The sequence below is a fragment of the Bufo gargarizans genome, chromosome 8 (genome assembly GCF_014858855.1).
Source record: "Bufo gargarizans isolate SCDJY-AF-19 chromosome 8, ASM1485885v1, whole genome shotgun sequence".
Classification (NCBI taxonomy): domain Eukaryota; kingdom Metazoa; phylum Chordata; class Amphibia; order Anura; family Bufonidae; genus Bufo; species Bufo gargarizans.
Genome location: NC_058087.1, coordinates 27,791,098 through 27,807,763, shown reverse-complemented (window position 1 = coordinate 27,807,763; position 16,666 = coordinate 27,791,098). Strand labels below are relative to the sequence as shown.

The 16,666-nt window shown below is 45.3% G+C and overlaps 2 protein-coding genes across 3 annotated transcripts in view; one reads left to right on the top strand and one right to left on the bottom strand.

Moving 5' to 3' along the window:
* Window positions 1-5,151, bottom strand: part of CHPF (chondroitin polymerizing factor) — a 39,851-nt gene extending 34,700 nt beyond the window's left edge. The window contains exon 1 of the mRNA XM_044303777.1: window positions 4,359-5,151. Within this exon, the coding sequence (XP_044159712.1) occupies window positions 4,359-4,648 (290 nt within the window). The 5' untranslated portion in view covers window positions 4,649-5,151. The remainder of the gene's footprint in view (window positions 1-4,358) is intronic.
* Window positions 5,152-5,260: 109 nt separating this feature from the next.
* Window positions 5,261-16,666, top strand: part of LOC122945743 (peroxisomal N(1)-acetyl-spermine/spermidine oxidase-like) — a 44,810-nt gene continuing 33,404 nt past the window's right edge. The window contains exon 1 of one of the 2 annotated variants that reach the window (XM_044304912.1): window positions 5,261-5,318. The gene's annotated coding sequence lies outside the window, so the exon portion shown is untranslated. Of the gene's footprint in view, window positions 5,319-12,442; window positions 12,477-16,666 lie in introns of those variants that run through there. The other variant, XM_044304913.1, reaches the window with a different exon arrangement.

Here is a 16,666-nt window from a genome sequence, read left to right as displayed (position 1 = left end):
TGCTGCGATTTTTTACGCAACGCACAAGTGGTGCATGGAAAAACAACACTCATGTGCACAGACCTATTGAAATAAATGGGTCCGGATTCAGTGCAGGCGCAATAAGTTTGCATGACGCGCTGCACCGGCGCGGAAAACTCGCTTGTGTGAAAGGGGCCTTACAGCAGTGGTCTGATCACCAACTAGGGTCTCCTATCATTTTTACAGCCGAAGATCTACCATAAAACCGCATGCAGTTTTCCATGTCTCCATGCAGTTTTTTTTTAGTGCCACTTTTTTTTTTTTATGCCTTACAGCCCAACGGCAGTGTAACATCACGTGACTGTTGGCTGCTGTGGGTGGTCACGGCTCGGTTGTACCTTTAAGGTGCTCACAGCACACACAAATCTCCTGCCAACAGAAAGCACGTGGGAGATCCAGACCTATGGGGCGTCTAGATCTTCAGCGGGTTCGATTAACCCCACCAGGACCTGCGGAGATGGACCTTTTGGTTGTCATCCAGCTTTCCCAGAAACCGATAACTGAATACCTTCCTCTGAACACTCTAAAGCGGCCCAAATGTTAGCTAGCTGTTGGCCCCCTCCTGACCCTACCTTACAGGCCTAGGGTCCACCATGTTCTATATGAGGAGTAAAGTGATGCTCCTCTGGTGGCAACTTACCTTCTCAAGAACAGAAGGGTCGGGCATCTTGCGCTTACTTACCCCGTCCAACACCTACCACCCTAGTCAAGAGACCCCGATACACATCAGTTGGGCAACCAGTTCTGCTGACATTTACCTAATCTGCTTCAGCAATCCCAGTACTTGACCTGCAGGAAGCAATGCCCAATAGAGGGGGGGGCTCAGACTACAGCCGCGTGACTCCGTTCACAGGAAGCAGTCTGTTTACACGGCATACATGGCCGGCGCTCAAGACCGTAGATATCGTTTTGGCCCTGGTCAAAAGTCAAACCTATATAATTTGATGGGAACGACCTCAAGGGCTCCAAGAAAACTAGCTTCTGATCAGACAACCGCGCCGCCCCCCCGTCCCCCCTGAAACAGACCAAGAGCCTTCTCTGTACTCCACAGGACCCAAAACATGTCCACGACTCCGAAGGCACAAGCCAGGTTCTTACGACGAGAGGGCAAAAAATAAATAAATAATAATTTACTAAAACTTCTGCCTACTGTAGGTCCACACATGGCAGACCTTGCTGCGCATTTTATCCCGCCACGTTGAAGGACTTTGACCGTGTGGGTTTTCATTATGAATGGCGAGGTCCTGCTTTCGGTTTAGCTCCACTGAATTAGCAGGCTCCTGCTGCGGCTTTCTGAGGTGCCCGTGCGGTAGCCACGCCAAGAATGGACATGTACATCTTGGCGCAGTCTGGAAAACCACACGGAAAAAAATATAATAGTCAGCTGCATGAACTGTAGGGTGGCCTCCCATTGAAAACAATGGGAGGTGCTTTCAGGACTGAAGCTAGTGTTAAAAATCCATCGCGTGAACGCAACTGCAGAGGGGTGAAATAAGCGGTGAAAATCTAAAACCGAAACAGACAGGCAGCAGATTTTAAAATCTGCATCGCGGGTCTGTTCTCCGCTACCGTATTTCTCTGTGGATTTTTATCTGCGCAGGTCCACAGCTAAAATCCGTAGTGTGGACTCGGCCTTGTGTAGCAGCTCGGCACCAGATCAGATACTTTTAGATTATGGGATATTGGATCAAGGCTACATGCACACGACCGTATGTTTTGCAGTCCGCAAAAAAACTGATCTGCGGATCCGTTTTTTTTTGCGGATCCATTGTAATAATGACTATCCTTGTCCGCAAACTAGAAAAAAAAAAATAGGACATGCACTATTTTTTGGGCGGAGCAACAGAACGGACATACTTATGCGGACAGCACACTGTGTGCTGTCTGTGTTTTTTGGGGACCCATTGAAATGAATGGGTCCGCATCCTATCCGCAGAAAAAAACGGATCGGACACCGAAACAAAATACGGTTGTGTGCATGAGGCCTAAAGGAAAGACACTATATGTAGTTTGCACCCAGACACTGTCTCCACTTAGCAGTGTCCAACCTGTGACTCTAAAAACTACAACTCCCAGCAGAGCCACAGATTGGTCCACCACTGCTATAGGAAACAAGTAGAACGTACTTCCCACTAAGGGTCCATCTATTAGGACGCTTACTGGACTTGTTCTAACACTTTCCTCGACCAAGGAACACGTCGTACAATTATTTCTATCAGTTCCTGACAACCACTAATCTTGATCCAACCAGGGTTGTCGGGCAGTTTTACCAGAATGCCCAATGCCAACTATTCCTAGTAACATCCTGGGCAGACCAGCCACCCACAAACCTGGGAAAGCTGGGTGACCGTCCTGTCAAGAGCAGCGACAGGAGACATTACACAGACAGTGCTCCTGGAAACAAAGAAATGTATCGATTTGACAGAAGAGACAAAAGACAATGGGAGACATTTACTGAGAACGTCGCACCAGAATTATGGCGTAAAATGCACCAAAAAGAATGGCGTTTTGATATGCACCAAATAGATCAACAACTATAAAGAAGGCATCAGGCCAGAAATGCGTTACAAATGCCAAAGTGGGCGGAGCTATCAAACTGGCGCATATTACGCCTCACGTATCATCCTCAGCAGAAAGCTCAAATTGTTGCAGATCATTAAGCCAGTTTATGTGGCGGTGCTTTGTGTAAAAAGTCGCATTTATGGAAAGTAAAACTCGTGATAGGTTAGGCTACTTTCACACTCGCGTTCGGTGCGGATCCGTCATCCGTTCAGATAATACAACCGTCTGCATCCGTTAAGAACAGATCCGGTTGTATTATCTGTAACACAGCCATGACGGATCAGTCTTGAACACCATTGAAAGTCAATGGAGGACGGATCCGTTTGGCTCAGTTTCGACAGATGGACAACAAAACGCTCCAAGCAGTATTTTGGTGTCCGCCTCCAGAGCGGAATGGAGACGGAACGGAGGCAAACTGATGCAATTCAGAATGCATTAGGGCAAAACTGATCCGTTTTTTGACCGCTTGCGAGAGCCCTGAACGGACCTCACAAACGGAAAGCCAAAACACGAGTGTGAAAGGAGACTCCGTGTTAAAACAGCGCACACTTATTATTTCTAATAGGAGCTAAACTGACATCCAACAAAAACAAGACAATAACAAAAACGTCCCCAGCGTGAAACAAAAGTCGCAATTTACCAGTGGAAATGTTGCAAATCTGCTTCAAAAGTCACAATTATGTTTCAAAAGTCTCAAGTGTAGTCTGGCGGAGAGGGGGGGGGGGCTGAAATGGCGCATTTTGGTTTAAAAAAAAATGTCGCATTTTGGTGCTGTTGGTGTTAAAATGTCGCAAATCAAGTTGACATTTAAAAAAAAAGTCACATTTTACAAGTGGTGCGTGCCTTTTGACACGAGGTGAAACAAATCACCAGTTAGGATTTGTAACTTCAGTATTTTTTGGGTGCAAATTACGCCATTATTGATAAATGTCCCCCAATGCATCTTTTACTTCTTAAAGGGAACCTGTCACTGGGATTTTGTGTACAGAGCTGAGGACATGGGCTGCTAGCACATCCGCAATACCCAGTCCCCATAGCTCTGTGTGCTTTTATTGTGTAAAAAAACTATTTGATCCATATGCGAATTAACCTGAGATGAGTCCTGTACGTGAGATAAGTCAGGGACAGGACTCCTCTCAGGTTAATCTGCATATAGATCAAATAGTTTTTTTTACACAATAAAAGCACACAGAGCTATGGGGACTGGGTATTGCGGATGTGCTAGCGGCCATCTAGCAACCCATGTCCTCAGCTCTGTACACAAAATCCCAGTGACAGGTTCCTTTTAAAAAGGGAAAAAGTGTTCATTTAAAACCCCAAACGACAAGCCTTTTTGACCAATCGCCAAATGGACATGAGGGCTGGAGGAATGTGTCAAACCCTACTGGAAATATTACTGGTGGGACCAGTGGTTCCAGTAATGCATCTACTGGGAGAAGTCGCTACGAGGTCAACAAAAATGGACCAAGACGTCTTTGCCAGGTGGAAAGAAATGGTCGTACGACAAAAAAAAACAAAAAACGAAAGCCAAGAAAGTATTTTAACTTCCCGAGCACTGAAATAAGATGAAAGGTCGGGCATCTGCGCGGACACATGGCTGGGCCTGTTCCCGGAGCCTAATGACACGGCACGGACTTACTCACCACTTACACAGTCATTAAAGACAATTTGGACTTTCCTTACATAGAAAGTTACAAAGACTCCAAGACCTGGAAAAAATGTCTATGGCGTCATCTTAAAGGAAGGCTGCGGGGCAAACAAAGAGTTCTACTCACCGGACGGGTTTCTTCTGCACCTTCTGGGGGTCTGGAGGATTGTACGGGATGATCTTGGGCTCGAAGTTCTCATTGTTGTCCATACCGGCAGGGACAGACACGGGCTTCCACACGCTGCTCACATCGCGCCCGGAATCTTTAAGTTCTTGCCTACTAGGTAGTCTTGGGCCACTTCCACAAGGTTCTTCCACCCAGGTGACACTAAGCAAACTGAGCGTGAAGCCCAGCGAGATGCCCACCACCACAGGGCCCACCGGCCGCAGCAAGGACAACACCATGGATAGTCTCATTTCCGCCAAGACACCAGGAGATTGGGGGGCACTGGACTGCACGTCTATAGGAGCCCCCCTCAGTGTGCCAAGGTCATCGCCAGCAGAGGAGCCCCCAAAACTTTTCAGTCGAGGAGGGAGGGATGTGTGACAGAATAGGTGATGTGGGGAAAATGAGTCAGTAGTAGAAGAAAATGGGGGTGATCTAGATACAAAGTAACCAGAGCATAAGGAGGGGGATACAAAAGATTAAGTATAGGAGAAACCAAAGGCTAGGAGTGGAAGGAGGACATAAAGGAGACCTCTGACCACAGGTAAGGAGGAGGCTGTGATACAGTATCCAGGGAGGAGGAGGGGGCTTCAGGTCTCCGGGCACACGGCCCAGTCACTTTTCAGGGGGCTCTCCTCACAACGCCGTATACCCTCCTTCCAGGCAGCCTCACCCCCTCCAGAGCCCGCAGCCCGCGTCCCATTCACTCCTCTTCCTCCTCCTCTAATAACAAGCTCCCAGCAGCCCCCTGACGTGTCACCCCTCAGCACCGCCCCTTCCCGCTTGCGTCACACCGTCCAGCACTACGTCATCGCCCTTTTTCCCCTCCCACGCTCGTCACTGAAAGTCTTGGAACGCAAAAGGCCGGAAGCGCCGGCGTGATTGGCTGGGAGAGGGGTGGGCGTGGCGTCGAGCAGCAAGGTAGGGTGAGCGGCATCACAGACAAATACACATATTGATACATTGTATCACAGTTTGTAACATTCTATGTTCTGTCTGATTCCCCAGCGCAGGGGAACAGGATGTCTATGGCATGGTAACCAGCAGTGACAACCCTCCAGAGATTCCTGGACAGTCCTTAAAAATAGGGAACTTTTTTTCCAGTGTCCATGAAAAAAAATAGATGTGTCCTTGATTTCTTTTTTTTTTTTTTTGGAGGCCAGAGGGTCAGTGGTTCAGTGACGTAGCTAGAAATGACTGGGCCCCACAGCAATTTTTTAAATGGGGGGCCCCCATTCCTGTGGCTAGTAAAGGATCGCTCTCTCAGACCAGGCCCGGCAGCTGTTCCTTCCGTTTTCTACACTGTCTATACTGCTACTGTATATAATGTAATTGTGTAATACTGTTGAGGGGACCCTGATAAAATCTTTTAGTCCTCTTTCTCCTGGATGGGCCCCAAATCAGCCGCTTCACCTGCTTCCCCTATAGCTACGCTCCTGCTATGGTTGTAGTAAGTGCTGGTAATTGAGCAAACGTCTCTTTCCAAGTTTGGCATACAGGGTTTCGGTTATCTAAGAATTCCGTTATGGATTCCACTACCACGGACACGGAATCCATAACGGAATTCTTAGATAAACCCTGAATCTTGTACGCCAAATTGAAAACAGACGCTCGCTCATCCCTACTGGTAATACGTTCGTATCAAAGTGTATTGAGCTATAGATATTTATTACTTATAATTTCTTATGGATTTACACTGGTCAGTATATGGTGCCCGTATATTGTGGACCCGTTGTTTGAGGGGCTCAATATGGGCTTCGCCGTGCAATGACCGTGTGCATGAGGCCTTAGAAAGTTGCTGAACTTTAATAAAACAATAGAAAAATAAGCCTATTGTCCATGATATTCATGTGTAGTCTGAGCTTTATAGTAAGGACGGTCATTTAGGTTATTACCCAGCTTTCCCAGAAACGGATATAACTAAGCAATTGCTGAATTTACTAGAGATTTTTGTGACTTTCTTTGTTATTTCGGGGTGGGTGTCTTTACTATGACTTGCTCCTTTCTACATCTTATTGGTTTTCCCATCTGTGTTTCCAGGTGTACAAATGCCAGGCAAATTCCAACCACACAGTACAAAAGTGGTTTTGTCAGCGCTGACCAATTATTCACGGGCGGAATGTGCCTATTACCTTATTTTAATGTCCACCTGGCTGAAAGCTGTGATTAGCACCTGAATGAAAGGTGTGCCCCCTGGGTGCTCATATCTGTAAACTTGACTCCAGTTTGGCTCTTGCCATTGTTGTTATTATCTCTAGAGAACCAAATTGTGACGGGGTTAATTCCATTTGTGATTGGATCATTGCCTTTTTTATGTTGGGATCTGCTACTAGAGACAATGACTATGATAATTCATCAGGGGACAGAGATGGTGTCTCCTGGTGAGATGGCAGGTGACTGTTCACACTGTTCTGATCATTAGAGGGGTTATCCCATAATTAGTGTTAAAAAAAGAAAAGAAAGAAAATCGGGCATCATATAGTTATTGACAATCTCTTTCTAAAGGCCTCATGCACACGACCGTATGTATTTTGCGGAACGGAACAGCTGGCTCCTAATAGTACTAGCCTTCTCCATAATGCGGACAATAATAGGACATGTTCTATTTTTTTGCTGAACGGAAATACGGAATGCACACGGAGTAACTTCTGTTTTTGGTGGACCCATTGAAATGAATGGTTCCGTATGCCGTCCGCAAAAAAAAAACACGGAACGGACACGGAAAGAAAATACGTTCGTGTGCATGAGGCCTAAATAGCTTTAGACCTGCCGAGGAGCAGCAGATTTTTGGGAAGGAAGCATTCTCTCGTCCTCATACAGCTGTGTTGTTTCTGGGCGGCAGATCACTGTTTAGACCGCACAATCTGCTGCCCAGAACCTATAATTTAGGTGAAGAACAGTTTCATCCGATTAACGAGCGAACACTCGTTCATCAGGTGATCGGCTGCACATTTAGACGTTCAGATTGTCGGGAACGAGCAGGAACGTTAATTGCCCCATCTAAATTCACCTAGAACCGGCCCTGTCCTTCACTTGGATCCAGAGATCTCCCCATTCATTGCTCCAATTGCTTTGTCTTTTCTCGGGGGCATGTCCTTTCGGGGGGTGGGGGGGCATGACCTTTCTGCTGCAGCTGGGGGCAGTTGAAGGATGGAAATGAGCATGTGCATCCACTTCAGGGCCCATGCACACGGCCATTGTTGTTTTTGCGGTCCACAAATTGCGGATTCGCAAAACACGGATACCGGCCATCAGTATCGGACTGGGGTGCCTAGGGCCCACCAGTAAAACTTATTTTGGGGGCCCACCGTACAGATACATTTCAATATTACATGCTCACACAGCAGCAAGATGATTAATTATGGGGGTCCCTGCAGTGACTTTGAGAAGGTAGGTCCTGGGTAGAAGAGGACACTGGTGGCTTTCCTTTACAGCTAGAAATCATCTGAGCTATGATCGTGTCTATAATAATAAACTGGGGAGTTTCTTTAATAATCTATCCATTTTTTTTTTTTTATGAACATAGGCTGGTTGAGGTTCTGTACATTGAAAATATATACACTGTATACAAAAAGTCTACACACCCCTGTTAAAATGTCAGGTTTCTGTGATGTAAAAAAATGAGACAAAGATAAATAATTTCAGAACTTTTTCCACCTTTTAATGTGACCTATAAACTGTACAACTCAACTGAAAAACAAACTGAAATCTTTTAGGTGGAGGGAAGACAAAAATATAAAAATAAAATATGGTTGCATAAGTGTGCACACCCTTAAACTAATACTTTGTTGAGGCACTGTTTGATTTTATTACAGCACTCAGTCTGTTTAGGTATGAGTCTATCAGCATGGCACATTTTGACTTGGCAAGATTTGCCCACTCTTCTTTGCAAAAACACTCCAAATCTGTCAGATTGCGAGGGCATCTCCTGGGCACAGCCTTCTTCAGATCACCCCACAGATTTTCAGTCGGATTCAGGTCTGGGCTCTGGCTGGGCCATTCCAAAACTTTCATCTTCTTCTGGTGAAGCCATTCCTTTGTTGATTTAGATGTATGCTTTGGGTCGTTGTCATGCTGAAAGATGAAGTTCCTCTTCATGTTCAGCTTTCTAGCAGAAACCTAAAGGTTTTGTGCCAATATTGACTGGTATTTGGAACTGTTCATGATTCCCTCTAGCTTAACTAAGGCCCCAGTTCCAGCTGAAGAAAAACAGCCCCTTGACATGATGCTGCCACCACCATGCTTCACTGTGGGGATGGGGTTCTTCTGGTGATGTGCAGTGTTGTTTTTGGGCCAAACATATCTTTTGGAATTATGGCCCAAAAGTTCAACCTTGGTTTCATCAGACCATAACACTTTTTCCCACATGCTTTTGGGAGACTTCAGATGTGTTTTTGCAAATTGTACCCTGGCTTGGATGTTTTTCTTCGTAAGAAAAGGCTTTCGTCTTGCCACTCTACCCCATAGCCCAGACATATGAAGAATACGGGAGATTGTTGTCATATGTACCACACAGCCAGGACTTGCCAGATATTCCTGCAGCTCCTTTAATGTTGCTGTAGGCTTCTTGGTAGCCTCCCAGACCAGGTTTCTTCTTGTCTTTTGATCAATTTTGGAGGGACATCCAGTTCTTGGTGATGTCACTGTTGTGCCATATTTTCTCCACTTGATGATGACGGTCTTCACTGTGTTCCATGGTTTATCTAATGCCTTGGAAATTCTTTTGGACCCTTCTCCTGACTGATGCCTTCTAACAATGAGATCCCTCTGATGCTTTGGAAGCTCTCTGTGGACCATAGCTTCTGCTGTGAGATGCGACTAAGAAAATTTCAGGAAAGACCAACTAGAGCAGCAGAACTTTATTTGGGGTTAATCAGAGGCACTTTACATGATGGCCGGTGTATGCCGACTCCTATCTAACAGGATTCTGAATGCGATTGCTTAATTCTGAACACAGCTACATCCCTCAGTTATAAGAGGGTGTGCACACTTATGCAACCACATTATTTTTTATTTTTTTTGTTTTCTTCCCTCCACCTAAAAAATTTCAGTTAGTTTTTTAATTGAGTTGTACAGTTTATAGGTCACATTAAATGTGGAAAGAGTTCTCAAATGATTTATCTTTGTCTCATTTCTTTACAGCACAGAAACCTGACATTTTTACAGGGGTGTGTAGACTTTTTATATCCACTGTATGTAGTGCAATAAGTGTTCTGTGCCACAAAAATACGGATACCGGCAGTGTGCATGTCGCATTTTTCTACTAGAACTACACGATGTTTGTTTTTCTTTTCAAAACTGCTTTATTTTGTAAAAACAAAATAAATATAAAAAAGACACATAAGGTTTCACCACGTCTGAAACAACCTGCTCTGTAAAAGTATCACATGATCTACCCCCTCAGGTGAATGCACTAAAAAAAAAAAAAAAACTGTACCAAAACAACCATTTTTTGGGTCACCTTGCCCAAAAAAGTGTAATATTGAATGATCAAAAAATCATATGTACCCAAATATGGTACCAATAAAAACGTTAACTCTTCCTGCCAAAAACAGCTCCTACATAAGATGGTCGGCATAAAAAATATATATGGCTTTCAGAAAATGTTTTGTTTGTTTTTTCAAAAATGCTTTATTATGTAAAACTGAAACGAAAGAAAAATAAAAGTAGACATATTTAGTACTGTCTTGTCCGTAACAACCTACTCCATAAAAATAGCTCATGATCTAACCTGTCAGGTGAACGCCATAAAAAAATAAAAACTGTCAAAACAGCTATTTTTTGGTTACCTTGCATCACATCAAACGTAATATAGAGCAATCAAAAATCATATGTAACCCAAAATAGTACCAACAAAATTGTCACCTTATCCTGTAGTTTCCAAAATGGGGTCACTTTTTAGGAGTTTATACCATAGGGTGCATCAGGGGGTCTTCAAATGTCATATGGCAACTTAAAATTATCCCAGTGAAAACTGCCCTCCAAAAACCATTAGGCGCTTCTTTTCTTCTGCGCCCTGCCGTGTGCCCGTACAGCAGTTTACCACCACATGTGGGGTGTTTTTGTAAACTGCAGAATCAGTGTAATAAACATTGAGTTTTCTTTGGCTCTTAACTTAAGTCTTTCCGTCCCAGATTTAATAAGGGGAGCTTCAGGAGCAAAGAAAGAGAAAAACAATTTGCAGGTCCAAATAAAAAAAAAAAAGTAAGGGGTTTCTTTTTTCCAGGTGAGACACCACAAAATGATGCCAGAGCACCTGTCGGAGGTCGTCTGTCTCTTTTTGCACCTAAGTGGCAGAAGATCTCCAACAGCCCTACATTCTGTGATGGGGGAGGGCCTAAAATTAAAATTTCAGAGTCTCCCAGTAGGGAGATTTGTAATTACAGATTACCGTTCAGATCCCGCAAAACAATCTGCCATCGTCTCAGAAGTTTTTTCCCTGATAGAAAAAAAGAGTGCGGGTAAGAGTCCCAGAGCAGGAATTGACAGAGGGGTTTTATTCAACTCAAAAACCAAATGGATCATTTCGGACTATACTAAACTTGAATAGCCTGGTTGAGAGAAGTTCTAGAAAAGCTGGGATGGGAGATAAACCTAGAAAAATACAGCTTATGCCCAGGCCAGAGATGCAGTTTCCTAGGAATGATTTTTGACTCCAGTTCCCAGAAGTGCCTGCTAATCTCTGCAAAAAGCTTTACTAATCAGATCAAGAGTTCAGCTTCTTCTCTCGTCTCTGTCAGTCACTATAAGAGGGGCTATGTCGGTACTGGGTCTCATGACAGCCACTATTCCAGGGGTGGAATGGGCCCAGTCAGGGGCATTGCTAGGTTAAAATATTCGGGGCCTGGGCCCCTGATGTTTTGTCCCAGGCCCTGAATGTCCTGCCTGCCAGCTAGATACAACTGTATTGCCGTCCTCAGGAAGGCAATACAATTGAATCTAATGCACTGGAAGAGCTGAAGGACCTGTGCTGACCTCACAGATCATGTGACCAGCAAAACAGGCAGTAGTTGAGAAGGACCTGCGATGATGTCACCATCATGTGACCAGTGCAGGATTGGATGGCAGTGAAGAGAAGAAGCTGTGGTGAGGTCTGCTACATGAGGAGAGGTAAGTGAGAGGCAGAGCAATGCTGGTAGTTCTGGTTATTTAACTGGGACTGTATGTTAGGGCTGAAGGGAGGGATGTTATTTACATGGAACTGTGTGTTAGAGGTGGCTGGGGAGGAGGTCATGTTATTTACATGAGACTAAATGTTACAGGGGTCTGAGGGAGGAAGTGATGTTATTTACATGGGGCTGTATGTTAAAGGTGGCTGGTGGGGGGAATGATGCTATTTACATGGGACTGAATGTTGAGGGGGTGATGTTTACATGGGATTGCATGTTGGAGGCGGCTGGGGAGGAGGTGGTTATTTACATGGGACTGTATTTTGGTGGAGCTAAAGGGAGGGGAGTGATGTTATTTACATAGGACTGTATGGTGGAGGTGGGAATATAACTACAGGGGGCACTGCAAATCCAGGGGACATTATAGACATTCTTATTACTACTGGGGAGGGACTTATAGATCTGCCTTATTTCTACTAAGAGCACTATGGGGGGCCCTTATTACTACGGAGGGGTCTGAAAAGAGCTCTATTACCACTGGGGGAACAATAGGGGGTCTTATTTCTACTGGGGGCTGTGTGAGGGCATTATTAATACTGGAGGGCTCTTCTATTAATTGGGGCACTCTTTGAGAGCATTATAATGGTAGGGGGCAGTATTACTAATGAGGGCATTCTAGAAGAGAATTATTATTGGTGGGACTATGAGGAGAACTATTACTATGGGGGGCACTCATATTTCTTCAGGATAGTATTTAAGAGTATTGGAGAGCACGGCGAGCAGCAGGATAACACTGTGGGGACTCCAGGTTGGGGGATGATGATAGAAAAGTGAGGAAGCTAAGATGTCTGTGTGTCACACTCTGCAGAGACGAGGCGGCTGAGAGAAGTGTCAGGACCGAATGGAGAAGATGATGACAGAGAAGATCTACATCAGAGGAGACTTCACCTGGAGGCCCTGGATGTGACAGGTATGAGCTGCTGTATAGACAGTACAGCAAAATGCGGTGTGTGGGGGGAGGGGGGCTACTTAGAGAACTGGGCCATATTCATTGGGGTTTGGGCCCCGGATCTTTTGAGACACTAGGAACACTCCTGGGCCCAGTACCATTGAAGGCTTCTTCAGCTTCAGATCCTGCGAGATTGGGACAGAAGTCTCCCCTCTCTGGACACAGAGATATCTCTATCCTCCTAGACCTTAGATTCCTTGGGGTGGTGGATGGATCTAAAAAAATCTAGAGAGAGGAGTTCCTTGGACCAGGGAGGAGGTTATCCCCTTAACCATGGATGTGAGCCCATCCGGTTGGGGATCCCATGTGGGGTCCCTGCTATTGCAGGGGAATTGGAACAGCAAATCTCTGTCCCATTCGCACAATTTGGGGCAATTGGATGCAATCAGGAGAGTCTCCTGACCATCAGAGGCAGGAATGTAAGGGTCTATTCGGACAACACAACAGCAGTGGCCTATATAAACCGGCATGGAGGTACAAGAGCTCAGGGCCTAATGTCTCTCTCCCATCAGATTTTCAGCCTGGCAGAAGCTTCTCTATTATTTCTTTCTGCAGTACATCTAAGGGGTTCGGACAACGTGAAAGCGGACTTCCTCAGTCATCATCTATTCCAGGGAGAGTGTTCCTTAGATCAGGTTTTCAATCAGGTGGCCGCATTATGGGGTACTCCAGAGATAGATCTCTTTGCCAACAGGGCAAAGAGGAAGGTAGAAGTCTTCTTTTCCCTTTCTCCAGTGGAGCATCCGAGAGCTGTGGATGCGCTGGCTCAATCTTGGAAGCAGGGCCTTCTGTTTGCCTTTCCCCCACTAAAAGTTGTACCAAAATAGAGAAGAGTGTGGATTTCCTGGCTCCGCAAGATGTCGATAGGAACACCATGGGTGCTTCCAGAGTCTCAGGAGCTTCTGTCCCAGGGACCAGTTTTTCACCTAGAGGTGGAGAATCTGCACCTGACTGCCTGGTTATTGAGAGGGAGATTTTAAAGAAAAGAGGTCTCTCCGAGGATGTAGTTAGTATTCTCTTAGCCAGTCAGAAAGAGGTCACTTGTAAGATCTACCTTAGGGTTTGGAGGACTTTTTTCAGATTCGGCAAAAAACCTGTGGATGTGCTAGAAGCTCCTGACATCCCGCTAGTTTTAGATTTCCTACAGGAAGGATAGAACAAGAAACTTAGGCCCAGCACTTTAAAAGTCCAGGTTTCTGCCTTAAGTGCCTTATTTGAGTTTAAGTTAGCGGAACATCTTTGGATTAGAAGGTTTATAACAGCAGTGTCTAAATTGTCCCCAGTGTCTAAAGGTCCCTTCAGACCTTTTCGAGCCTATTGATCATATCTCCCCAAAGTTGCTCCCCCTAAAACTTGCTTTGCTTCTGGCCATTACTTTGGCTAGAAAAGTTAGTGAGATTTCTGCGCTCTCGATTGACCCTCCCTATTTGGTGATTCTGGAAGAGCGGGTAGTAATTTCTACTGATCCTTCTTTTTTACCAAAAGTCTCTTCACGGTTTAATCGTTCTCAGGAAATGGTGTTACCTTCATTCTGTGCTTCCCCTAAAAATAGAAAGCAATCAGAGTACTACTGTCTAGACCTTAAGAGATGTATTTTGCAATATCTGCAGGTCACCCAGCCTTGGAGATCTTCACGTCTGCTTGTTTTGTTCCAGGGAGTGAAGAAGGCATCTGCAGCCTCTTCTCGCACTACTGCTAGGTGGATTAGACAGGCCATTTCCTTAGCCTACTCTTCTAAAGGGATTGATCCATCCCCGAGGTTTGGAGCCCACTCTATGAGATCAGTTTTCATGTCTTGGGCAGAGAGAGCTTCTGCCTCTATAGAGCAGATTTGTAAGGCAGCTAGCTGGAGCTCTCCACGTACGTTTTTTAGGCACTATAGACTACAGTTACCTTCTAATGAAGGTCTTACCTTTTGGTCGTGGTCCTATCCTAGACAAATTCTTGCCTATTCTCCAGGGGTGCTGTCATAGGTGAGAAAGAAATATTGGAATACAGTTACCAGTAATCGGTTTTCTTCAAGCCTATGACAGCACCTGGTTAATTTCCAACCCTATGTTAAAATTGTATATAGGTATACGTATATATGAATGCATAGGTGTGTGTGTGTGTGTGTGTGTATATATATATATATATATATATATATATATATATATATATATATATATAATTTATATTATTGTTAGGTTGTTAAGATGTTATGTTTCTTAGTTTTTGAGAAAAGGACTGGAGATAGAGGGGATGATACCTCATTTTAAAAGGCTGTTCTGGTTCCCGTTTCCTGTCCTGAGGAGGTGGAGGCGGACTCTCCAGGGGTGCTGTCATAGGCTCAAAGAAAACCGATTACCGGTAAGTGTAATCCAATATTTCCTTTAATTCTTATGGAACACCTAAAGGGTTAACAAAGTTAGTAAAATCAGTTTTGAATAACTTAAGGGGTGTAGTTTCTAAAATTGGGTCATTTATGGGGGGTTTCCACTATGTAAGCCCCACAAAGTGACTTAATAACTGAAGTGGTCCTTAAAGTGTGTTTCAGAAAATGTTCTTAAAAATGTAAAAATTTGCTTCTAAAATGCTAAGCCTTCTAACATCCTAAAAAAATAAAATTACATTTACAAAATGATGTAAACATAACAGTAATAACTCTTGATATTTTTTAATAAAGATTGGTGAATTTTATTGACTCAAATTTACCACTATCATGAAGTACAATGTATTGTGAGAAAACAGTCTCAGATTGGCTTGGATAAGTAAAAGCGTTCCGAAGTTATTACCACATAAAGTGACACATGTCACTGGTCCCTAAAGGGGTATTCCTAGCTCAGACAATGGGGTGGGACCCACACCCATCTTGTAAAGGCAGCCCAGAGGGCGCACCGCGCATGCGCAACTGCCTTCCATTCATTTCAATGAGGCCGCCAAAAATAGCTGAGCGCTGACTCTAATATTTCCGTCGGCCCCATAGAAATGAATGGGAGCAGTGGCCGCGCAAACGTGTTGCGCTCCTATTCACTTCTATGGGGAGAAACGCTTGGCGGTTTCCCTGGAGTCCTCCAGCCACCACTTTCCCCGCTCTGTTCTTGATATAGGTGCGGGTCCCAGCAGGGACATATCCTAGCAATTTGCCCCCATTGTCTCAGATGGGAATACCCCTTTAAGGTGAAAAATGGCAAAGGGGTTAAAAGAGTTCATAAGGCACTAAGGATGCAGCTAACGGGTATTCTAATAATTATTTTTACGATTAATCGAGTACTCTAATAAAAAAATATAAAAAATTAATAGACTGTTTTTTTCCTTTTATAAAAACTCATCAGACCCCCTGCCATTAGTCCCCAACACCCTTCGTTCCCCCCATGCGATCAGCCCAAGTGCATCAGTTTCCCCCCAGCGCCATCAGCTCCACTCCCCCACCCCAGTGCCTTCGGCTCCACTCCCCCACCCCAGTGCCATCGGCTCCACTATCCCCCACTGTGCCTTCGGCTCCACTCCCCCACCCCAGTGCCTTCTCTCCCGTAAGGCTGAGCCACACTTCAGTTAAAGCACGGACGCACGGTCCGTGAAAGCCAAGCCTGCCCTTCTCCTGACACCTGGAGTGCACAGCGTCATTGGTTGCTATGACGCTGTGCACTCCGGGCGCCCGGCCTTAGTCGTGCCCCCACCCCCTCGGTGTCACCAACTTTAGTTTCCAGCAGGGGCGCCGCCGACACTCCATCATTCCGGGACCATGGACGTGCTGTGGAGTGTCAGGGGCCCCCTGCTGAAAAGGTGAGTATTACAAGCGCATTGCGGGCCAGTGGGAGACCACGGAGTGGGAGTAATAGTAAGCGCTTCACTCCCGCTCCGTGTTGAATTTTTCTGTGTTGAATTACTCGATTTAATCGAGTACTCGTTGCAGCGCTATGAGGCACCAGGCCTCCTGGATAGCCTGAACAGTGTAGGTCCCATGGAAGAGTCCGTAAAGCATGGCGCCGTGCTTTAGGCTGCTCCTGGGAATAGAGTCTCTAAGTTCATTTTCCAGGGCGTCCAACCAGGTCTGTGACAACGGGCACTCCCAAATGAGGTGCAAGGGTGTTTCCTCCTCAAATGGGCACCTGGGGCAGTGCCTGGTGTTGTAGTCCACGGGAAACCATGAGAGTGCTCCCTGAATGGCT